This window comes from Oryctolagus cuniculus, chromosome 4 (assembly GCF_051225735.1).
Source record: "Oryctolagus cuniculus isolate XC-2025 breed Fujian yellow rabbit chromosome 4, ASM5122573v1, whole genome shotgun sequence".
Lineage (NCBI taxonomy): Eukaryota > Metazoa > Chordata > Mammalia > Lagomorpha > Leporidae > Oryctolagus > Oryctolagus cuniculus.
The window spans coordinates 52700818-52726214 of NC_142870.1; the positions used below are offsets into that span (position 1 = coordinate 52700818).

General features: G+C 36.7%; 1 protein-coding gene across 10 annotated transcripts in view; it reads right to left on the reverse strand.

Moving 5' to 3' along the window:
* CLDND1 (claudin domain containing 1) overlaps nucleotides 1-25397 on the reverse strand; it is a 197376-nt gene that overhangs the window by 34720 nt on the left and 137259 nt on the right. For 5 of the 10 annotated variants that reach the window (XR_016233054.1, XM_089331518.1, XM_089331517.1 and 2 more), the window contains one exon: nucleotides 4652-4951. The exons of the other annotated variants lie outside the window; for them this stretch is intronic. Coding sequence is in view for 1 of the 5 variants with exons in the window: in XM_089331508.1 (XP_089187634.1) it covers nucleotides 4896-4951 (56 nt within the window). In the remaining 4 variants the exon portion in view is untranslated. Of the gene's footprint in view, nucleotides 1-4651; nucleotides 4952-25397 lie in introns of those variants that run through there. 10 annotated transcript variants of the gene reach the window in all.

A 25397-nucleotide genomic window follows, 5' to 3' on the forward strand; every position in this document is an offset into this window, starting at 1 on the left:
GATTTCCTCTTTTGAAAAATGTCTATTGAGGTCCTTGGCCCATCTCTTAATTGGGTTGTTGGTTTTGTTTTTGTGGAGTTTCTTGATCTCTTTGTAGATTCTGGTTATTAACCCTTTATCTGTTGAATAGTTTGCAAATATTTTTTCCCATTCTGTCGGTTGTCTCTTCACTCTCCTGACTGTTTCTTTTGCAGTACAGAAACTTCTCAATTTGATGCAATCCCAATAGTTGATTTTGGCTTTGACTGCCTGTTTCTCCCGGGTCTTTTCCAGAAATTCTTTGCCTGTGCCAATATCTTGAAGGGTTTCTCCAATGTTCTCTAATAACTTGATGGTGTCAGGTCGTAGATTTAGGTCTTTAATCCATGTTGAGTGGATTTTTGTGTAAGGTGTAAGGTAGGGGTCTTGCTTCATGATTCTGCACGTGGAAATCCAATTTTCCCAGCACCATTTATTGAATAGACTGTCCTTGCTCCAGGAATTGGTTTTAGATCCTTGATCAAATATAAGTTGGCTGTAGATGTTTGGGTTGATTTCTGGTGTTTCAATTCTGTTCCATTGGTCTATCCATCTGTTTCTGTACCAGTACCATGCTGTTTTGATTACAACTGCCCTGTAGTATGTCCTGTAATCTGGTATTTGATGCCTCAGGCTTTGTTTTTGTTGTACAAGATTGCTTTAGCTATTCGAGGTCTCTTGTGCCTCCATATGAATTTCAGCACCATTTTTTCCATATCTGAGAAGAAGGTCTTCGGTATCTTCATTGGTCAGAGTTAGACAGTGAGAGAGAGAGAGAGAGAGAGAGAGAGAAAGGTCTTCCTTTTTCTGTTGGTTCACCCCCCAAATGGCTGGTGCGCTACGCAGATCCGAAGCCAGGAGCCAGGTGCTTCCTCCTGGTCTCCCATGCGGGTGTAGGGCCCAAGCACTTGGGCCATCCTCCATTGCCTTCCTGGGCCACAGCAGAGAGCTGGACTGGAAGAGGAGAAACCAGGACAGAATCTGGTGCCTCAACTGGGACTAGAACCCAAGGTGCCAGCGCCACAGGTGGAGGATTACCCTAGTGAGCCGTGGCGCCGGCCTATATGTTCACATTAACACTTAATATGAGTACTTTTTTAATGGCATTTTTACCACCCAACTTAATGAGATTTGGAGTCCCATAACAAGTTTTTAAACTGTACCCTTAGAAGTTGGTGCTTAGGAATGCATGCAGAACTATGCAGATTTATAGTTGCAAACTTCCTCCTACCTCTCTTATTCCCACTTTTATTTCTTAATGAAATCTTCAATTGACTTTATATACTTATGGTTAACTCTAAGTAATGAGTTCAACAAATAGTATGAAAAGAAAAAAATGAAAAAAAATAAAAACAATTGTTGCTTGACAGTCAAGACAATGGAAACTCATATCATCCCTTCTCAAAGTCTCAATTTCACTTCTGCAGATTTTGTTTTAGGTGCTCTGTTTGATACTATAGATCAGGGAGAACATATGGTATTTGTCCCTTTGGGACTGGCTTATTTCATTCAGTATAGTATTTTCCAAATTCATCCATTTTGGGTTTTTTTTGAAAGCTTTTATTTAATAAATGTCATAGGTACAGTTTTTGGAATATAGCGATTCTTCCCCCCCATACCCACCATCCCACCCCCACTCCTGTCCCACATCCTACTCCCTCTCCCAACTCATTCTTAATTAAGATTCATTTATAATTATCTTTATATACGGAAGGTCAACTCTATACTATATAAAGATTTTAACAGTTTACAACCACACAGACACACAAAGTATAAAGTACTGTTTGAAGACTAGTTTTAATGTTAATTCTCATTAAGAACCGAGGTCCTACATGTGGAGCAAGTGCACAGTGACTCCTATTGTTGATTTAACAATTAACACTCTTTCTTATGATGTCAGTGATCACCGAGGCTCTTGTCATGAGCTTCCAAGGCTATGGAAGCCTTTTAAGCCCACAAACTCCAATATTAATTAGACAGGGCCATAATCAAAGTGGAAGTTCTCTCCTCCCTTCAGAGAAAGGTACCTTCTTCTTTGATGGTCCCTTCTTTTCACTGGGATCTCATTCACAGAGATCTTTCATGTAGGCCATTTTTTGCCATAGTGTCTTGGCTTTCCATGTCTGAAATGCTCTCATGGGCTTTTTAGCCAGATCTAAATGTCTTAAGGACTGATTCTGAGTGCAGAGTGCTGTTTAGGACATTTGTCATTCTATGAATCTGCTATGTGGCCTGCTTCCCATGTTGGATCATTCTCTCCTTTTAATTCTATCTATTGTTATTAGCAGACACTTGGTCTTATTTATGTGATCCCTTTGACAATTATTCCTATTTTTCTGATCAGTTATGCACTTAAAATGGTTACATTAACTAGTACATTGACATTAGTTCCTGCTAACTTAATGGGATTTGGAGTCCCATGGCAAGTTTTTTAGCTTTATGCTTAGCTGTAAGTCCATGGGAACGTGTGCCAAAGTGTACATCTCCTCCCTCTCATTCCCACTTTTATTTTTTATAGGGATTAATTTTCAATTGGTTTTAAATACCTAAGAATAATTCTGTGTTAAGTAAAGAGTTCAACAAATGGTATTAAGGTATTTATCCTTTAGTAAAAAGAATAAAATAGTAAGCTGTTCCTTGACAGTCAGGACAATGGCTGATCAAGTCATTGCTTCTCATAGTGTCAGTTTTACTTCTACAGGTTTCCTTTTAGGTGCTCATCAGTTGTCACAGATCAGGGAGAACATATGAGATTTGTTGTTTGGGACTGGCTTATTTCACTCAGTATGATGTTTTACAGATTCATCTATTTTTTGCAAATGACTGGATTTCTTTTTTATTGCTGTGTAGTATTCCATGGAGTACATATTCTATAATTTCTTTTTCCAGTATTCTGTTGATGGGAGTTTTAGGTTGATTCCATGTCTTAGCTATTGTGAATTGAGCTGCAATAAACATGGAGGTGCAGATAGGTCTTTTATTTGACAATTTAATTTCTCTTGATTAAATTCCAGGGAGTGGGATGTTTGGGTCGTATGGTAGGGCTATATTCATATTTCTGAGCTATCTCCAAACTGTTTTCCATAGTGGCTTTACCAGTTTGCATTCCCACCAACTATGGATTAGTGTACCTTTTTCCCCACATCCTCGCCAGCATTTGTTGTTTGATTGCTGTATGAAAGCCATTCTAACTGGGATGAAGTTAAACCTCATTGTGGTTTTGATTTGCATTTCCCTGATGGCTAGAGATCCTGAACATTTTTTCATGTGTCTGTTGGGCATTTGGATATCCTCTTTTGAAAAATGTCTGTTTAAGTACTTGGCCCATTTCTTAACTAGGTTTTTTGTTTTGTTGTTGTGGAGTATCTTGATCTCTTTATATATTTTAGTAAGTAATCCTTTATCAGTTGCATTGTTTGCAATTAATTTCTCCCATTTTGCTGTTTTCTCTTCACTTTCCTGTTTCTTTTGTTGTATAGAAACTTCTCAATTTGAAGTAATCCCATTTGTTAATTTTGGCTTTGACTGCCTGTGCCTCTGGAGTCTTTTCCAAGAAGTCTTTAACTGTGCCAATATCTTGCAAGGTTTCTCTAATGTTCTCTAATAATTTAATGGTGTCGGGTCATAGATTTAGGTCTTTAATCCATGCTGACTGGATTCTTGCGTAAGGAGTAAGGTAGGGGTCTTGCTTCATACTTCTGCATGTGGAAATCCAGTTTTCCATTTGTTTAATAGACTGTCCTTGCTCCATGAATTGGTTTTAGCTCCTTGATGAAATATAAGTTGCTTGTAGATGATTGGATTGATTTCTGGTGTTTCTATTCTGTTCCATTGGTCTATCAAATGGTTTTTGTACCAGTACCATGCTGTTTTGATTATAACTGCCATGTAGTATATCCTGAAATCTGGCATTGTGATTCCTCAGGCTTGGCTTTTGTTGTATAAGCTTACTTTAGCAATCAAGGTATCCTGTGTTTCCATATGAATTTCAGCATCATTTTTTCTAGATCTGAAAAGAATGCCTTCGGTATTTTGATTGCTGTTGTATTGAATCTGTAAATTGCTTTTGGCTTCATAAGCAGAAGCTTTACCTGCTGCACCACAATGCTGGCCCCAAAAGGGGAACTTTTGACACTATTCTTGGAATTATAATAAATACAATTTCATTATAGAAAGGAGTATGGAGTTTCCTCAAAAAAGTAAAACAGAACTATCATACTATTCATTAATCTTGATAATGGTTTATATCCAATGGATGTGAAATCACTATGCTGAAGGGCTATCTGCACTCCCTTATGCATTGCAATGCTATTCATGTTGGTAAACATTTCGAAATATCTGTCAGCAGATGACTAAGGAAGAAAATGGAGAATATACACACTGTGGAGTATTATTCAACTTTAGAAGAAATGAAATCTTATCATTTGTAGCAACATGGATGACAGCAGGAAACTTTAAATGAAATAAAGAAAACCCTGAAAAAAACAAGCACCACATGTTCTCACATATGTGGAAGCTGAAAATGCTGATTTCACAGAACTGGAGAGTAGAATAGTAGTTACTGGAAGCTGGAAAGGCTAGGGAAGGGTGAGGATAGAGACGGATGGGTGAACAGGAAAAAAATACTATTGAATAAGAGGATTAAATTTTATTGTTCTATAGTACCACAGGGTGACTATAGTTAACAATTTATTGTGGATTTCAAATACCTAGAAAGAATAGTTAATTTTTTTTCAACTCTCATTAAAGGCTCCTCTATTGCCAGCCGTCTGGTGTCTCTCTCCTGTGGGTCCGGAAGGGCAGCCGTGAGGGGTTTCGCTCACTTCCGACTCCACTTATTTTGGAGGGAGGTCACGTGCATGTGCATTCCATCTGCCTTAATGCTCAGTGGGGTTCCAGGTTCCAGCTGGAAGGGGAGATGTCTGCTTCCCAGCTGTAAAAACAGAAAAATCTCCTTTCAATCCTCAGCAGATATTTACGGGGGTCCTACCTTGTGCAGGAACTGGAGATACAGCAGTGAGCAAAATAAACACCATGGTCACCCTCACTGGGTGAAGTCCAGCAAGGAGAGAGGCCCACTAAAAATGCACACATACAACTCAGTGCCCAGATTCCAAGGAGTGGGATGGCTGGGTCGAATGGTAGGGTTATCTTCAGGTTTCTGAGGAATCTCCAGACTGATTTCCATAGTGGCTTGACCAGTTTGCATTCCCACCAACAGTGGGTTAGTGTCCCTTTTTCCCCACATCCTCGCCAGCATCTGTTGTTGGTAGATTTCTGAATGTGAGCCATTCTAACCGGGGTGAGGTGGAACCTCATTGTGGTTTTGATTTGCATTTCTCTGATTGCTAATGACCTTGAACATGTTTTCATGTGCCTGTTGGCCATTTGGATTTCCTCTTTTGAAAAATGTCTATTGAGGTCCTTGGCCCATCTCTTAAGTGGGTTGTTGGTTTTGTTTTTGTGGAGTTTCTTGATCTCTTTGTAGATTCTGGTTATTAACCCTTTATCTGTTGCATAGTTTGCAAATATTTTTTCCCATTCTGACGGTTGTCTCTTCACTCTCCTGACTGTTTCTTTTGCAGTACAGAAACTTCTCAATTTGATGCAATCCCAATAGTTAATTTTGGCTTTGACTGCCTGTGCCTCCCGGGTCTTTTCCAGAAACTCTTTGCCTGTGCCAATATCTTGAAGGGTTTCTCCAATGTTCTCTAATAACTTGATGGTGTCAGGTCGTAGATTTAGGTCTTTAATCCATGTTGAGTGGATTTTTGTGTAAGGTGTAAGGTAGGGGTCTTGCTTCATGATTCTGCACGTGGAAATCCAATTTTCCCAGCACCATTTATTGAATAGACTGTCCTTGCTCAAGGAATTAGTTTTAGATCCTTGATCAAATATAAGTTGGCTGTAGATGTTTGGATTGATTTCTGGTATTTCAATTCTGTTCCATTGGTCTATCCTTCTGTTTCTGTACCAGTACCATGCTGTTTTGATTACAACTGCCCTGTAGTATGTCCTGAAATCTGGTATTGTGATGCCTCCGGCTTTGTTTTTGTTGTACAAGATTGCTTTAGCTATTCGAGGTCTCTTGACCTTGTCTAAACAAGATAAGAGTCGGAGAACTCAAGGGGCTTCCATAGCCTTGGAAACTCATGACTGGAGCATAGGGAGATTACTGATGCCATAGACAGGAGTGTCAATTGGTAAAGTCAACAACAGGAGTCACTGTGCACTTACTCCTCATGTAGGATCTCTGTCCTTAATGTGCTGTGCATTGAGATTTAATGCTATAACGAGTACTCAAATAATATATTTCACTTTGTGTTTCTATGGGGGTGCAAACTGTTGAAATCTTTACTTAATGCATACTAAACTGATCCTCTGTAAAAAAAAAAAAAAAAAAAAAAGAAAAGAAAAGAAAAGAAAAGAAACTATCAACTCCCAACTTGACTCTCACTGGGATTAAACATGACAATAGGTCTGATCTGATTTCATCATCATTAAAAAAAATCATCTATTATTTTTCACTTTATGTTTCTGTGTGGGAGCAAACTGTTGAAATCCTTACTTAATGTATACTAAGCTGATCTTCTGTATATTAAGATAATCGAAAATGAATCTTGATGTGAATGGAAGGGGAGAGGGAGTGGGAAAGGGGAGGGTTGTGGGTGGGAGGGACGGTATGGGGGGGAAGCCATAGTAATCCATTATTCGTACTTTGGAAACGTATATTCATTAAATAAAAGTTAAAAAAAACAAAACAAAACAAAAAAAAACAACTCAGTGCCCAGAGAGAGGGTAGAGGAAGCCCCCACTGTGTGCTTTCTCTCCTTTCTCCAAGGTTTGAGCACGTGATTGTGTAGCCATAAGGAAAATCCTTTTATAGGTCTGCACTAAATTCCCAGGGAGGAGAGAAGAAGGGGGGTCCGGGACCTGATCAGAGGAGAGTTGAAAAACAGCCAAGTCGGGGAAAAGGAAAACATGGACGGGCAATGGAGGCTGCGGCGGATGGCAGGAGGTGTGCCCCCAGCACTGGCTTGCCCTGGCCTTTGTAGCACTTCACGACCCAAACAGCGAAAAGAATAGTTAATTTTTTTACCACAAAGAAATAATACATATTTGAAGTAATGTATATTCTATTATCCTTGAGTATCACACATTATATATGAATACTGAACTATCACATTGTACCCAACTAATATATACAACTATATATCAATTTTATATATAAATATTATACAAATAAAAATGCATTTAGGGACCTGGCATAGTGTAAGCCTCTGCCTCCAGCACTGGTATCCCATATGGGCACCAGCACAACATATGGGTGTGGGCTCAGGTCTTGGCTAATCTTCTTCTGACCCAGCAGCTCTCTGTTGGTGCCTGGGAGGGCAGTAGAAGAGGGCCCAAGTGCTTGGGCCCCTACACCTGTATGGGAGACTCAGAAGAGTTTCCTGGCTCCTGGCTTTGGATTGGCCCAGCTCTGACCATTGTGACCACTTGGGGAGTGAACCAGCAGATGGAGGACTTTTTTCTCTGTTTCTTCCTCTCTAACTCTACCTTTCAAATAAATAAATAAAATCTTCAAAAACATGTATTTTTATGTATATATGGCAGAGATTATAAATCCTGAACAGAGGGAAAGTATTGGATAAGAGGAATAGAAAATGTTGGGGGTAGAAGGAGAATAAAATTTTAGATAAGATGGATAGAAAAAACTGCCTGAGAAGATTACATTTGAATAATAATCTAAAGGGGAAGAGTCACATGACAATTCACATGACTGAGGCAACAGAAACAGTCAATGTCCTTTTTTTTAAGATTTATTTATTTATTTACTTGAAAGAGTTACACAGAGAGAGAATGAGAGGCAGGGAGAGAGAGAGAGGGAGGAGAGAGGTCACTCCCCAGTTGGCCACAATGGCCAGAGCTGGGACTATCTGAAGCCAGGAGCCAGAAGCTTCCTCTGGGTCTCCCATGTAGGTGCAGGGGCCCAAGCACTTGCACCATCTTCCACTGCTTTCCCAGGCCATAGCAGAAAGCTGGATCAGAAGTGGAGCAGCTGGGACTTGAACCAGTACCCATATGGGACGCTGGCACTGCGGGTGACTGCTTTACCGTTACGCCACAGTGCCAGCCTTGCCAATGTCTTTCTTATGGGAGGCATATACCTTAGTTCATTCAAGGACTAATTAAGAGTTCATGTGGTGAAGGGAGAGAGAGAGAGAGAGAGAGAGAGAGAGAGAGAGGATGGGAGAGAGGGATAGGAGAGAGGTTATAGAGGAATCAGTTATGCAAGACTTTGTAATCCATTGTAAAGGCTGGTTTTCACACCAAGTCAAAAAAGACTCATGGCAGTGTTTTAAGGACAGAGACAAAAATGGCTGCTTTGTTGAGGCAAGAGTTTGAGATGAATGCGTGGAAGCATAGAAAACTGTCAGATAATTTGCATTGAAAGATAAGAAGTGATGGCTGTTTGCACTAACAGGATACAATTTGTTGGACTTTGAAAACATTTTGGTAATAAAAATGACATTTATTTGATGATTGATAGGAGTTTTTTTCCCCTGGGTAACTAGAAAACTGGCTCACCATTTTCTAAAATGAGGAAGATACATGAGAAACATAATTGGTGGTGGCAGTAATGGGGAAGCTTAGATTTCCTCATGAAAAATTGAGAATGCTTGTTAGACGTTTGCATAAAGATGTCAAGCAGGCAGCTTGAGTATATTCATCAACAAGGTGGATTTGTAAATTTTTAATCAAGAAGGTAGCTTCAATTTTCCTCACCTCATAAATTGTTTGGAAATAAATGAGTTTCCCATTTCTCTCACTTAAATAAGATAAACCTCTTTGGGGATGATTTAATCTTGTTCAAGACAAATCCAGAATGTGGAGCTATGAGGAAAACTATCCAGCATGGACCTCTATGAAGACTGAAAGGTTTGAGAACACCAGGATTAAACAAGAACCTTCCTAGACCTACTCCCATACTTCGGAGTTAACGCATGGGATTAAAAAGATGAGAGGGCATAGGTGTTCTAAGTAAAACATCTAAGAAAAATATTTAATTCAGGAAAAGATAAAGCTAGGAATTGGGAAAGAGAAGAAAAATTGTTCCAGTCACTCCATACTATCTTTTAGTTGTGAAAATTTTCTAATGTATTAAAATTGAAATGAAATTAAGTTTTTATTCATGATGTTAAAAATTCTAGGTCCTTCCAGTTTGTCTTCATGTGTTCACTGTCTCCTAGCTCACAGTGCTGGAAGCCCCAAGCACAAATCCCAGCAATACCTTTGCAAGCTTTGTGAGAACCAGGGGCAGTTTCATCTTTAACTTGCAGAACTGTAACTGCTAATGTTGGTTTTGCAATCTTTGAAGTATTTTCACCCACTTGGAGCATCTGGAGTGCCATATCTGTATTTCTCTGCTTCAGACAGGTGGCCACCACTATTCCCAATATCTGGTTCCCACCCTGGAAGATCACTGTACCCTAAACACCAAGACAGTAACAATCATTACTAACTTCCTCAAATTTACTTGAATCTACCAGGTGGCATTAGGGAAGAACCTGCCTGCATTCACCTGCTCCAGAACCATGCTTGCTAATGCAAGATCTCTAGAGACTGAACTATCTATAGACTGAAGATGTGCACTCTATGAAGACCACATTCACCTGGAAGTCACACTTGTACCCCTATGAACTGCAGCAGACCAGATCACTGTGTCACTTATACATACAGCTGACATCGATTAAATCAAAAGAAATCACTTATTCTGGAACCAAGGCCAAAGCAACAAGCCAAGTGGTATCCTGCATTCCATATAAACCATAAATTTCTAACAAAACCTACTCCTTAAAGACGGACTATTAAAACACTTGCACAGACATTAACATAGGGACACAGGAAACATGAAGAAGCAAGGTAGCATGACACCTCCAAAGAACACAATCATTCTCCAGAATTAGATCCTGACATAAAGGATAATCTATGATTGCCAGAAATCAAATTCAAAATAATGACTGTAAGGAAGCTAAATGTGATACAGGAGAATATAGATAAACACTATAAAGAAGTGAGGAAATCAGAGTGACATGAATGAAGAATTCACTAATGAGATAAGAATCATTATGAAGAATCAAATAGAAATTTTGGAGATAAACTTCAGTTAGTGAAAAAAAAAAAGATTGAGAGCTTTAACAGCAGAATAGACCAAGTGGAAGAAAAAATTTCTGGAGGACAAGAGTTTTGAAATAAGCCAATTTGACAAAAAGAAAAAGAAAAGAATTAAAAAGAATGAAGAAAGCCTATGCGAAATATGAGATGCTATTACATAAGCAAATATTCATATTATAAGGGTTCCTGAAAGAGAAGAAAGGAAAAGGGCATTGAAAACCTGCTAAATGAAATAATAGTTGAAAATTTCTCAGGTCTTGAAAGAAACATGAACATCCAGAAACCAAAACTTCAAAAGCCCCAAGTAGATTCAACTGAAAAACATCTTCTCCAGTCAAACAGTCAATTTTAAGGACAAAGAAAGAATCCTTACAGTAGGAGAAAAGCATCATGCTGCATATAAAGGAAAACAAATTAGACTAACAACACACTTTTCATCAGAAACAGGCCAGAAGAGAGTGGCACTATATGTTCAAGTTCTTAAAAAGAAAAACCTTCCAAACAACAATATTATATCCATCAAAGGGAGTTAAGGAGAAATAAGGTATTTCCCAGATAAGCAAAACCAGAGAAATCACTATCACCTGACCAGCCTTACAAAAAATTCTCCTTTTGTATTTTTAAAAAATTTTATTTAAGATAACAAATTTCATCTATTTCAAATATAAAGATTTAAAAACATAGTGATTTTCCCACCCTACCCTCCATCTTGTCCATGCTTCCACATTTCCTCCTCCTTCCTCTAATATTCCTTCTCTTAATTTTTACAATGATCTACTTGCAGTTTACTTTATACATGTAAGATTAACTCTACACTGAATAAGAGTTCAACATGCAATAATAAGAAAAAACATGGTTCCTCAACAGTGCAAACAAGGGCTATAAATGATCATTGATGCTCAAAATGTCGATTTCACTACTATTCATTACATTTTTGATACTTTGTCAGTTACCACAGATCAGGGAAATCATATGGTATTTGTCTTTTGGGGACTGGCTTATTTCACTAAGAATAATGATTTTCAGTTGCATCCTTTTTGTTATAGTACTCCATACTATATATATCCCATAATTTCTTTATCTAGTCTTCAGCTGATGGACATCTGGGTTGATTCCATATTTTACCTATTGTGAATTAGCGATAAACATGGGTGTACAGATCACTCTTTCATACACTGATTTCATTTCTCTTGGATAAATTCCCAGTTGGGATTGCTGGGTCATATGATAGATCTATTTTCAACTTCTGAGGTACGCACATATGGTCTTCTACAATTCATTTACTTGTTTACATTCCCACCAACAGTGGATTAGGGTACCTTTTTCCCTACAACCTCACCAGCATTTGTTGTTTGTTGATTTATGTATGAGATCCATTCTAACTGGGGTGAGTTGAAACCTCACTGTGGTTTTGATTTGCATTCCCCTGATGGTTAGTGATCCTGTGCATTTATCCATGTGTTTATTGGCTATCTGAATTTCCTCTTCTGAAAAATACTGTTCAAGTCCTTTGCCCATTTCTTAACTAGATTTTTTGTTTTGTTGTTGTTAAGTTTCTTGAGTTCTTTATAGATTCAGGGTATTGGTCCTTTATCAGTTGCATAGCTTGCAAATATTTTTTCCTATTCTGTCAATTGCCTCTTCATTTTTCTGAGTTTTTCTTTTGCAGGGCAGAAGCTTCTCAGCTTGATGTAATTCCATTTGTCAGTTTTGGCTTTGATTTCCTGTGCTTCTGGAGTCTTTTACAAGAAGTCTTAGCCTATGCTAGTATCATGCAGCATTTCCCCAATGTTCTCCTCTAGTAATTTGATGGCAGCAGGTTATATATTTAGATCCTTAATCTATTTTGAGTGGTTTTGTGTAGGGTGTAGCGTAGAGGTCTTGTTTTATACTTCTGCATATGGAGATCCAGTTTTCCTAGCACTGTTGAAAGACTGTCCTTGCTTCAGGGATGGATTTTAGCTCCTTTGTCAAAGATTGGTTGTTTGTAGATGCATGGATTCATTTCTGGAGTTTATGTTCCATTCCATTGGTTTACATGTCTAGTTTTATGCCAGAACCAGGTGGTTTTAATTATAACTTCCTGGTTATTGTATTCATTATATAACTGTAGTATGTCATGAAATCTTGTATTGGGATGCCCCAGCTTTGTTTTTGTTGTTTAAAATTGCTTTATCTATTTAGAGTCTCTGTGTTTCCATGTGAATTTAAGCATCATTTTTTCTAGATCTGAGAAGAACATAATTAGTATTTTGATTAGGGTTACATTGAATCTGTTAATTACTTTAGGTAGTATAGATATTTTGATGATATTCATTCTTCCAATCCATGAACATAGGACATTTTTTCCTTTTTTATGTTTTCTTCTATTCTTCAATGTTTGTAGTTTTCATCATAGAAATCTTTCACCTCCTTGGTTAAATGTATTCTTAAGTACTTAAATTTTTTGTAGCTACTGTGATTGGGATTGATCTTAGATTTTCTTTTTCAAACATTGCATGTCTGTGTATAAAAAGGCTATTGTTTTTTTTGTGTTGATTTTATATCCTGCAACTTTAACAAACTTTCTTATGAGTTCCAATAGTCTCTTCTTAAAAAGGTCCTATTTTAGAAGAAAGTGAAACTATGTGACACTGCAGAATTCACTAACAGAGAAGGTAAAATCAGTAAGGAATCAACAAAACAACAGGTATTAGTTCTGTCAACCCTAACTTTGAATTTAAATGGATTAAATTCTTCAGCCAAATGGTTTGGATTGGCTGAATGGATCAAAAACAAAGCCTGTGGCTCAATAGGCTAATCCTCTGCCTTGCGGCGCGGCACACCGGGTTCTAGTCCCGGTTGGGGCGCCGGATTCTGTCCTGGTTACCCCTATTCCAGGCCAGCTCTCTGCTGTGGCCCTGGAGTGCAGTGGAGGATGGCCCAAGTCCTTGGGCCCTGCACCCTATGGGAGACCAGGAGAAGCACCTGGCTCCTGCCATCAGATCAGCACGGTGCGCCAGCCGCAGCGTGCCAGCTGTGGTGGCCATTGGAGGGTGAACCAACGGCAAAAAGAAGACCTTTCTCTCTGTCTCTCTCTCTCACTGTCCACTATGCCTGTCAAAAAAAAAAAAAAAAGTCGAAGATATGATGGCTTTACTACTGAATACATTTTAATTCTACAAATAATTTAAAGAGAGACTAACTCCAATACATTTCAAACTATTCCAAAATATTGAAAAGGATTGAACTCTTCTCAACTCTTTTTATGAAACCAGCATCATTCTGATACCAAAACCAAAGACACAACATTAAAAGAAAACTATAGTCCTATGTCCATGATGAACATAGGTGCAAAAATTCTCAACAAAATATCAGCAAACCAAATCCAAAACTACATCAAAAAGATCACATATCACAATCAACTGGGATTTATCGCAGAAATACAAGAATGTTTAAACATTTGCAAATCAATAAATGTCATAAATCACAATGACAGAATGAAACATGAAAACCATATGATCACCCCAATAAATGTGGAGAAAGCATTTGATGATTTGACATCCTTTCATGATTAAAAAACCCTCCACAATTAGATATAGAAGGAACATACCTCAAAATTATAAGGGGTATATAAGGCAAACCAACAACCAATATCAGACTGAATGGGGGAAAGCTGAAAGCATTTTCCCTTGGATCCTCAAGGCAAGAATGTTCACTTTCATAACTCTTATGCAATATAGTACTAGATTAGCAAGAGCAACTAGGGAAGAGAAAGAAATAAAGAAAATCAAAATTGGAAAGGAAGGCGTCAAAATGTTCATGATTGCAATGACATGATGTTGTACACAGAACATGATGTACACTCGACCAAAATGCTGTCAGAACTGATAAACCAATCCAGTAGAGTTATAGGTTACAAAATAAACATACAAAAAGCAGTAGCTTTGCTGTACACTTATGATGAATTCATGGAAAGAGAAGCCAAGAAAGAAATCCCATTCACAATACCACACACAAAAAAATAGAATATTTTGAATAAATTTGAACAAAGTGAAATATCTCTATAATGAAAATTATAAAACATTGTTGAAAGAAATCATCAAGGGTCTGGCATTGTGGCATACTGGTTTAAGCTGCCGTCCACAATGCCTGCATCCATTATTAGTGCTGGTTCATGTTCTAGCTGCTCCACTTCTAATCCAGCTCCATGCTAATTGCTGGGGAAAGCAGCAGAGGAGGGCCCAATTCACAAGGCTCTGGCAACCCATGTGGGAGACCCAGATGAAACCCCTTGCTCCTGGCTTTGGCCTGGACCAGCCATGGCCATTGCAGCCATTTGTGAATGTGATCATGAATCACATGGATGGAAGAGCTCTTTCCCCGACCCCTCTTTCTTTCTCCTTCTTTTTCTGTAAACAAAAACAAAAACAAAAACAAAAAACAAAACAAAAACAAAAACAAAAAAACTGAGTTTCAAATAAATAAATTAATCTTTCTTAAAAAAGAAGAAAAGTAATCATGATGGACACACAAAAAATGGAAAAATATTCTTTGCTCTTGGATTGGAAGAATTAATATCATTTAAATGTTTATATTACTTAATTTATAGATTCAATGCATTCCCTAGCAAAATGTCAATGAAATTATTTAAAAAGTTAGAAAAAATAATACTAAAACTCATAGAGAAAAAAGATACAGAATATCAAAAATGGTACTGAATAAAAAACCAAGCTGGAGGCATGATAATAACCAACTTAAAAACATATTACAAAGCTGTTATAATTAAAATTGCATGGTACTGGCATAAAAACTGACACATAGATCAATGAAACAGAATAGAGAACTCAGAAATTATTCCACATACATACAGCAAAACAATTCTTGACAAAGTTTCCCAGACTACACACTGGATAAAGGATAATCTCTTCAATTAACAATGTTGGCAAAATAGGATTTTTATATGTAGCAAAATGAAACTATCACTACATCTCCCCATATAAAAAATCTACTCAAGATGGATCAAACAACTCAATTTAATACCTGAGACTATGAAGTTACTAGAGGAAAATATAAGGGAAACACTAAGTCATTGCTGTAGGTGATGACTTCTTCCTTAAGACCCCCAAAGCACAGGCAACAAAAGCAAAACTCAACAAACAGGATAATATCAAACTCGGAAGTTTCTGCACACAGCAAAGGAAACAACAGAGTGAAGAGATATTCAACAGAATTTGAAAAAATATTTGCAAACTACCTGGTAAATCAGCAACTCAAAAAACTTAACAGAAAATCAACCAATCCAGTTAAGAAATGAGTAAATGACCTCTACAGTTATCAAAAGAAGAAATATAAATGGCCAGCAAATCCATGAAAAATGCTCAACATCATTAGCCATCATGGAAACACAAATCAAAACTACAATGAGGTACCATCTCACCCCTGTCAGTATGGCTATTATCCAAAAGACGGAAAATAACAAATGCTGGCAAGGATATGGAAAAGGGGGAACTCTTAGACACTGTTAGTTGGTGAGAATGTAAACTAATGCAGCCACTGTGGAAAACAGTATGCAGATCTCTTTAAAAACTAGAAATAGACTTGCTGTATGGTCTGACAATCCCACTACTGGGTATATGCCCAAAACAAAGGAACAAATTGAATAAAACAGATGTTTGCATCACCATGCTTATAGCAGCACTGTCTGCAACAACCAAAATACACAATCAACCAAAGTGCCCATAATGGGATGAATGGATAAAGAAAGTGTGCTCTGTGTGTGTGTGTGTGTGTGTGTATCAGCATTGCTGAAAATACAGTTTTTTCAAACTTTGTCTTATACCTTTGCCAAGCCAATGGTTAGTTAGGAGAAATACACTACTATAGTTTTGATGATCTATGAGTATTATAAAATTTACTGTATGTGAATTAAATGGAAATCTTTTCACTTGATTTTTGTTTATAGACCTTTCCTATATTCCTACTGAACTTTGTTTTTTTAATTTTTACTTGTTGAGCTCTTTATTTAGTAGACTATTAAGCTTTTTACATATGTAAAATAAAAAGACCCTGTATCAGAAAAAGGGAAGGAAGGAATGAAGGGAGGGAGTGAAAGAAAGGCACAGAGAGAAAGAAAAGAGGGAAGGGAGGGAGAAAAGGAGTGAGGGAGGGAAGGAATAAAAGAAATTAAAGAAAAAGAAAGAAGGAGAGAGAGGAAGGAAGGAAGGAGGAAAGGGGAAGGAGGAAAAGAAAGGAAAGAAAGATAGGGAGGGAGGGAGGAGGGAAGGAGGGAGGATGAAAAGTATTATACTCAGAATTGTAGGAACTACATGGAATCTGTTCTTTGTATTAATATCACACTAGTATGAGAATTGATGAGTTCTATAATAGTAATTACCATACATTCTCTGTGACCCTAAGAATCCAATGTATTAATAAATTTCTTTAAATCAAAAATTTTAAAAATAGAAATATAAAGAAAAATTTTTCTAGTATCTAGTCTCCAATATTTAATACTGATTTTTCCCTTGTATTATAACTACAAAGCAGTGGCTTCTACAAATCCAAAAAATCTGATATAGAGGCATATCAGAGATTCTTTTTTCATGCTATTACAAATGAAGGGGAGGAGTATCTTCATTTATTTCTTGGAATTGAGATGACCAAAGTATTTCATTTTGAGACTATCATTAGTCGTTGAAAAACAATTCATCAACTTAGAGTAATTGTTTATTGACTTATTTGCTAGGAACATACATAGGAAATTAACACTGTTACTAATATAATAGTGAGTCTGAAAGTCTCCACTTGAGACTTTATTAGAAGTTTGATGCTCACAGAGTGGGAATTGGATAACTTCTGTAATTGTAAATAGGCACGTCATTTGTATGCAATGCTCAGTGGACCTTATTAGAAAAATCACTAGAGATTTCTTAGGAAAAGTAACATTGCTGTCATCAAATAAGAGCATGTGATATTGATTAGACCCAAGAGCCAGCCTTGTTATGGAAACAAGAGGATTTCTTCTCTGCTCTGGCACTAAGCCAAGCTAACTGTACATCCTCAAACTCTCAGCTTCTATCAAGTTGAGATTGGCTCACTAGAGCAAGATACTAGTGGTAATGGCTCTTCTCTGAATTTTTTTTTAACTCCACTCTGTTCATTCTGACTTTGTTATTATATATCTATCTCCATACTCTATCACGTACCTTCCCAAGGAGCTCTCAAATTTGGTAATTCTGGTTCCTAGGTTCTCTTAGGGAGTGGTATCATTTTTCTAATCTGAATTAAAAATTGAACACATATTACTTTAACAGAAAACTGCATCAGGAGTTGCTCATGCCTGATCTCCTTGAACTAGCTATATATAAGAAATAGGATTTTGGTTTGATCCAGGGCAGCAGTATCCTCAGTTATTAATGATGGCAAAATAGATTGATGAATGCTTACTGTCTGGGTTCAGATTTGGCTCTGCTGCACTGACTACCCATACAATTGTGGCTAAGTCACAAACTCTCTATGCCTCAGTTTCCTCATTTGTAACTGGGGCTGGGGATGAGAGAAATTTATTTTGAAACCATACAACATCAAATCATCGTAAAATGTTTTCCAAATAATCTGACACCTAGAAAACCTAGGAATACTAATTAAAATTTTCAAATAAAATAAATAAAAATTAAAAATACTCATATATTTGCATAACAGAAAATATTCTTGAAATCAAATGCATACATCTATTCCAGGTTAGAGATTATGATAGGAGCAGTTGTACTTGGACATTTAATTACATTTAAGTCTTGAATGTTCTGGTCATTTTCCAAATATGAATAAGCAGGTTCTTTTGTGGCTTTATTGAATGTCGAGGCATTACTCTACACTTGATTGACATTTTGTTCACTTACTATGTAGATTTATTATTAATGAGTTCTAGATTTAAGACATCATGGATATGCTATAATAGTACTATCTCCAGTTTGATCTCAAAAGGGAAATTTGATATTTATTTTTAATATATATGTAAGAAAATTATGGAACAGGTGTTTGGCACTGTGATTAAGACACTAATTGGGAGTCCTACTTCCTATGTCAAAGTGCCTGGGTTTGAGTCTTGGCTCCACTTCCAATTCAAGCTTCTTGCCAAAGCACATCTGGGAGAGAACAAGGGCTGACTTGAGGACTTGGGTTCCTACCACCACTCAGTTCCAGGTTCCTGGATTCTGCCTGGACCAGCCCTGGCAATAGCAGAAATTTGAGTAGTGAACCAGAGGAGGGAAGAGCTCTCTCTGTCTGCCTGCCTTTCAAATAAAATAAATAAAAATTAAAAATAATAAAATTCAAATTATAAATATAAATATAATTTTTAAAGTGCATAAACAAAACATTGCTTAAGGAATTATTAGAGAGGGAAAATTGCATAATAATCTTAAATATTATTGCAATATGGGGGGACCTCTGTAAACTTTCTTAGCAATTATTTTCAGATATAATCAGAATCTTCTCTTTCACTGTCAATGACTTTCTTTTCTCTTCATTTCTGATTCCTACATCATTTATTCATCCTTTCAAAATTATTTAATTGACTAGAATATTTGGTGCCATTTGTCACTCTTGATCTCAAAGGAAAACATTCGAAGTTATTCCAATCAGGTGATATTCTCTGTGTTTTTGTGCTTAATCTTTATTTTCTTAATGGTTTTATTTTCTATTCCAATTTTGTCAAGAGTTTTGTCACAAAACATTTCTAAATTTGCCCATTCTTTTTGTATCTGTTTAACTGGTCTTATTATTTTGTGATCTATTAATGAGGCAAATGACATTAATAGATATTCGTATACTAAAACAATCTTAAGCCCTAAAAGAAATTGCTTGGTGGAGGGAGGCAGCATTCTGGTGCAGTGAATTCAGTTGCCATCTGCAATGGCTGACATCCAAAATGTTTGGGTGCCAGATTCAGTTCCTTGCTAATGTGCTCCTGCTACTTGGGCCCTTGCTACCCAGGTGGGAGATCTGGATGGAGCTATGGGCTTCTGGTTTTGCCCTGGCCCAGCCTCTGGCCATTTTAGCCATTTGAGGAGTGAACAGATAGGAAGATCTCATTCTCTTTCTCCCTTCCCCTTTCTCTATCACTCTTTCTAATAAAGAAAAATCACCTTGTTCATATTGTAGTTTTTATATAATTCAGAGTTTGGTTTGCTAATTTGTTAAGGACTTTTTTGTGTGTATGTATGTTTGTAAATGAGATTTTCCTGCAATTTTACTTTAAAATCTGGATTTTGGCAACTTCTTGAAATGTGTTGAGGAATATGTATTTTTTTTATTTTTAACTAATATTAAGAGAACAGATTTCATATACTTCATAGGCACAAATCTAAGAAAACAACCATATTTCCCTCCCTCCATCTCCCTCCTTTCTTATTTCCTTTTCTTAAAAAAAAATTTTGCCGATACATAATTTCAATCTACTTTGTAATTACAGGCTTAGTGCACCACTAACCATAATATTCAACAGGTAAAAAGTAGAAAGACCATGGCTCCAAGGAGTATAAACAAGAGCAAAAAACAGCAATCAAATCATAAGATGTCCATTTCATTCATATACATTTTTCTATACTCTTTTTAAATTTTGTTTTATGTCAATTTTACTACCCATGAGAAAAAATATAGACTTAAACTGCATGATGTTTCTCATCTCAATTTAGAAACTTTCATTAATAACTTAGTTTGTTTGGCATGGGCAGGAGAGAATTATAATGTTCACACAATTGACAAGTCAGTGCTGGCAGCTGGTTCAGAGGTTCTGTTGCCAGTCCCAAAGGCTGGACTGTAACCTGCTCGTGGATACAAATGCTCACCAGGAGATGACATTTTTGTTTTTTTTTTCAGTCGTTTTACTGGATTGTATCTCTGACATTACCTATAATATATTAGGCATTTGGGAAGTTAAGATTATTTCATTTCCTTGGTGATGAAAACTAGTTCCACCAGGGTACAATAACAGACTAGATAGTATGTCTTGAAACACTTCTAGCTTCTATGGACTTATGAATCCAAAATTATACTACTTGAAGGTGTATAATGCAGTGGTAGATCATTCATTTGAATAAAAATCACACTCCTCAATACTGGGTCCTGTGGGAGATCAAGGAAAACCTTTTCGGAGACAGTCTTAGTATATTTTCTTTTTAAAGATCATTTTGTGTTAGGATCTAATGGCCATTATGTCAGTTCATGGGATACAAATCTCTCTGAAGCCCTTAAAGCATGTTTTTGTTAGGGACTTAGTTTAAAGCTGGATCCTTTTGACTTCCTTTTTTAACTGGACTAATAAGAAACTCACATATCCTAGTATTCCTGTACACTAATGCAAAATTCCAAATAGTCACACAAGGCAGTTGGCTTCTTCCTGTTAGTAGGCTTGATAAATAAAATTTTGAAATGAATTCCTTGGTTTCAGCATTAACTGCTTGACCTGAGCCTTACATACATGGTCTCTGTCTTTCAATTCCTTGACTTGCAATGTTTTGGCTTTAGCATGGTACAAAAATTATATATCTAAAACTTTAATCAAAATGTTGAATTTCTTGCCTTTTCCTAGACTAGTGATATGCAATACAATACTCTCCTTCAGTGCCAGGCAGCAATAGTGAGTCACAACCCTCAGCCTGACCACTTAATCATTAATGTGAAAAGCTGATACTCTATAGAGTACTATGCACTAAACTGTAACATTAAGTAGACTAGATATATTAAATGTATTGCTGACTTACAATATTTTCAATTTACAGTGAATTCTTTAGAACATAATGCTATCATAATTGAAGGGGCAACTATATTCTGACAGCATTGATGAACAATTTTCTGCTTGTCAATTCATATATCAACATCACTCAGGCTTGTCAGTGGGATAAGAGAACAGACCCCTTTGTGTCTCTCAGCACTAAGAAAAAGACCGTGGATGTCACAGTCCTCAGTGTAATTGACAACATACTCTCTGAAGATACACACCCTATGAAACCTACACTCTCCAAAAAGTCATACTTCTACACTTATGAACTGCAACAGACTACACCACTATGTTGATTATACATACAGCTGACATTAAAAACTGTCTTAGAAAATCTATTCAGTGAAAGAATTGCAGAAAACTTCCCTAATTTGTACAAAGATATGGACATCCAAATACAGGAAGCACATAGAATCTCAAATAGGCATGATGAGAAAATATTTTTATCATGCCACATTATGGTCAAGCTTTCAAAAGTAAAACATAAAGAGAATATCCTAAAATTTGAAGGACAGAAACAACAGATAATCTTTAAATGAACTCCCAACATATTGACAGCAGAATTCTCAACAGAAATCCTACAGGTGATGAAAGAATGGACAAATATAGTCTAAGTGTTTGTACAGTATGAGTCTATCAATGCTCCCATTGTACTTCACACATATGTACACTGTGTCAATTATAAACAAAAAAACTTTGAAAAGAAAATCTAGTCAATTAACATAATATACCAAACTAATAGGGTAAAGTCAAAAGACAATATGAACCTCTGAGAAGAAACATTAAAAGTGACAAAATTCAGCATACATTTATGATAATAAATTTTGGCAAGCTATGAATAGAAGGGAGCTTTCTCAATCTGACAAAGCTTACTTATAAAAATATACAGCTAACATCGCACTTAAAGGTGGAAGAATGAATAATTTCTACTGAAATTCATACTTATTCAAAAGCTGAAAAACGTATTTCTGACAATGGACTTGTAATATGATTGATTATATAGAAAACCTTTACATATAGCCAACAACACATGGCAAAAGAGTTTAACAAGCACTTCACACACATACACACACACAAAAGATATATGAAAGACCAATAAGCACATGAGTAGATTCTCAACTCCTTGTTCATAAGTACTGTTAAAAATTAAAACCACCATTGTATTTTATTATACACTCACTAGAATTGCTGAAATTAAAGTTTGATGATGGCAATTGTTGATATGAATATGAAGATACTGGGAGTTTACATATCTCTGAGAATGTAAATATAGAATAACCACTTTGTAAAGCTAAGTATTTTTAAAAAATGTATACTGAATATATATTTAGGACACCAATCAACAACCTTACTCTTAGGTATGTTCCTAAGGGAAATAAAAACATTTCCACATAGAATTCTAGGTTCATAGCAACCAAAAATTGAAAACAATCCAAATATCCTTCAAGTGGAAAGGGGAAAAACAAATTGTGATACAACCATACAGTGGAGTACTACTGTATTCATCAGAATCCAGTCAGGGCATATGAACCACACAAAAATTTGAAAAGAGAAATTTCACTTTAAAAAGATACTGATAACAGAAGGCTGGAGTTTAAGAAGGGATGGAACAGAAGGCTAAAGAACGACGTAGGGCTGAGGGACATTCCCAAGGAAGGAGCAAACTTGGAAAGGCGTCTTCTGCTCAAGACTGAGATTCAAGCCTCTCTGGAGAGGACAGATGTGCTTCCCACTGGATGATGAAGACGTTTTATGGATTGTACAAGTCATAGCTTGTCGACAGTTAGTGACTGAAGATGGTGAATAAGGAATTTCTGGCTGTGATCAACAAGGAGGAACATGCTTCTAAGGTACTATTAGACCAAAGCACCATAGTGTATGAGCCAGAAGCCACAACCAAGGTTGGCAGCAAAAATTGCTGGCTAGTGAGGACCACATTCCATGTCACACTTGCCACCGGGAAGTCTGCACCAGGAGAAGAAAAGGAAGCTCATGGAACCAGTAAAAGAAATCTTCCTACTCAATTGTCTCTAAAGTGGCTTCTTTTGATAAAGCTTACCACTGTCCCAGAATAGGAAGGAGAAATATTCACAGGATTCAGTTCTAGCATCATAAAGCAAGAAATAAGGCAGAGTTTGGAATTGAGAGGCTTAGTTCCTTCTTTTGGTTACTCATCTTCCACGTGCACCTCATTGTTGTTCAGCAATAACAATTCTGCATTTCCCAATGACAAAATATGACTATCCTTCAGATAATGGAACATATTCTCACCCTTTCCTCAAAAACAAAACGTCTCACCCCAGAAGTCAATGTATCCATTGCAAGCTTAGTTACTTCTCAAATTTAGTCACAGTCTCATTAAATATTCTCTTGCCTAAAGACAAAATTGTAAAGTTATCTTCCAACAAGTTTTAAATGAACTATCAATCAGAAGGAAAGTGATGAAATGGTCAGCAGATATAAATAAACACATAGTTATATAATTGCAGAGATGATCTGCAAAGTCTTCATTTCTGCAAGTTGCCATGAAGCTACAGAGATCTATGAACTCTGTATTTCAATAACACATACTATATCCACCTTACCATCAGCAGAACTTTATCTAGCTGGATTTTTTTTTCTTTTTTTTTAAAGATTTATTTATTTACTTGAGAGTCAAAGTTACACACAGAGAGGAGGAGAGGCAGAGAGAGAGAGAGAGAGAGAGAGAGAGGTCTTCCATCCGATGGTTCACTCCCCAATTGGCCACAATGGCTGGAGCTGCGGCGATCCAAAGCCAGGAGCCAGGAGCTTCTTCCAGGTCTCCCACACGGGTGCAGGGGCCCAAGGACTTGGGCCATCTTCTACTGCTTTCACAGGCCATAGCAGAGAACTGGATTGGAAGTGGAGCAGCCGGGTCTCAAATTGGTGCCCATTTGGGATGTCAGTGCTTCAGGCCAGAGCATTAACCCGCTGTGCCACAGCACCAGCCCCTGGAATTTTTTCTGGTGGAGTGATCCAAACCTTATTTTCCAGGATGTCTGAACCTTTAATAAGCATGTATTTGTTTTGATAGTTGCAGTATTCCATTAAAATTTACTTTAAGAATAGATATAACACAAGTAGATGCAGAGAATCTCCTTTGTAAAACAATAGCTATCTTTGTCTCCATTTAGAAGTAACAGAAATTAGGATCAATTACTCTGGCCAATATAGGCTTGATCCCTACTGCCATATTTCCAATGGAAAATGAACACTTTGTTCATGAGCATATTAATGAGACCATGGGTAGCTAGAGAAAGATGACAACTAACATGGAAAGATCCTGTCATTTTGTCTGTCATATTATCAATAATTCCCCCTGTCTTTTGTGAATAGTCTCTATCCATTTTGAGTGATTCATCCACATACATCCTCTCACAATTACTTGTCTCCAATATTCCTTTCAATACTTTTCAATTCCATCACTTGGCAACCTTAACCCATGAATTATTGTATATCCATACTTTTGAGAATCCCTAACTCCAAAGTGAGCAATCAAATATCCCAATCGAAGTTCTGTCCACTGGGATGATTTTCCTTTATCACTGTTTTTCAGCACCATGCTCTTGAAAGTTATAGTGGTACTACAACTATCTAAATAGGTATCAGAGTGGTATGCAGAACCAACTAGAAATCAGGTTGAGTTTTTAAATTTCCTATGTTAAGTGGTTGTAGAATTTCCATATAAGGCTATAGGAATAGACTGAAAAAGAAGGCAATAAAATATGAGTCATCAAAAAATATAATTTACTCATACCTTCCAGATCTACCAGAATTCAATTTTCATATACCTCTTCTACTTGATAATAAATTATTATAACCTTAGTCTACAAATTATTATAGACTAAGCCATTATAGCTAGCTTAGTCAGACTACATCCCCAATCTTTGAATAAAACACAGCTTGCATGGTCATCTGATGTTCCAAAATTAAATTTGTTTATATCAAGATCCAGTAGAAAAGCAGCAATTGTCTCTTTAGAACATGCAAACCTTCCAAATTACAATAATTTCTCAGGACCTTGAATTTTTGTGTTATCTTCCAACCTCTAGTCTATACATATTTTTGCAAAAGCATCTATGTAATTGTTACTACCTACTTATTAGTTCTAGTTAGCATAAAATCACCAAAGTAACAGACCACTATAACATTTGTGAAATGTCAAAATGTTAAAAATTTCTTCAGATCATAATGTGGCAAACAAGAATTAACATAGTCCTGAGAAAAGTATGTGAAGATATACTGCTGGGCCTTCTAAGTAAAAGGAAACTGCCTCTGTAGATCTTTGATTATTGGAAGGGAGAAAAGGCATAAGTAGGATCAATGGTTCATATCAAGCACCATGTATAATAGAGATTTGATCCATTGATATTAGTACATCTAGAACAGCTGCAACTAAAGTCACTATATAGTTAAG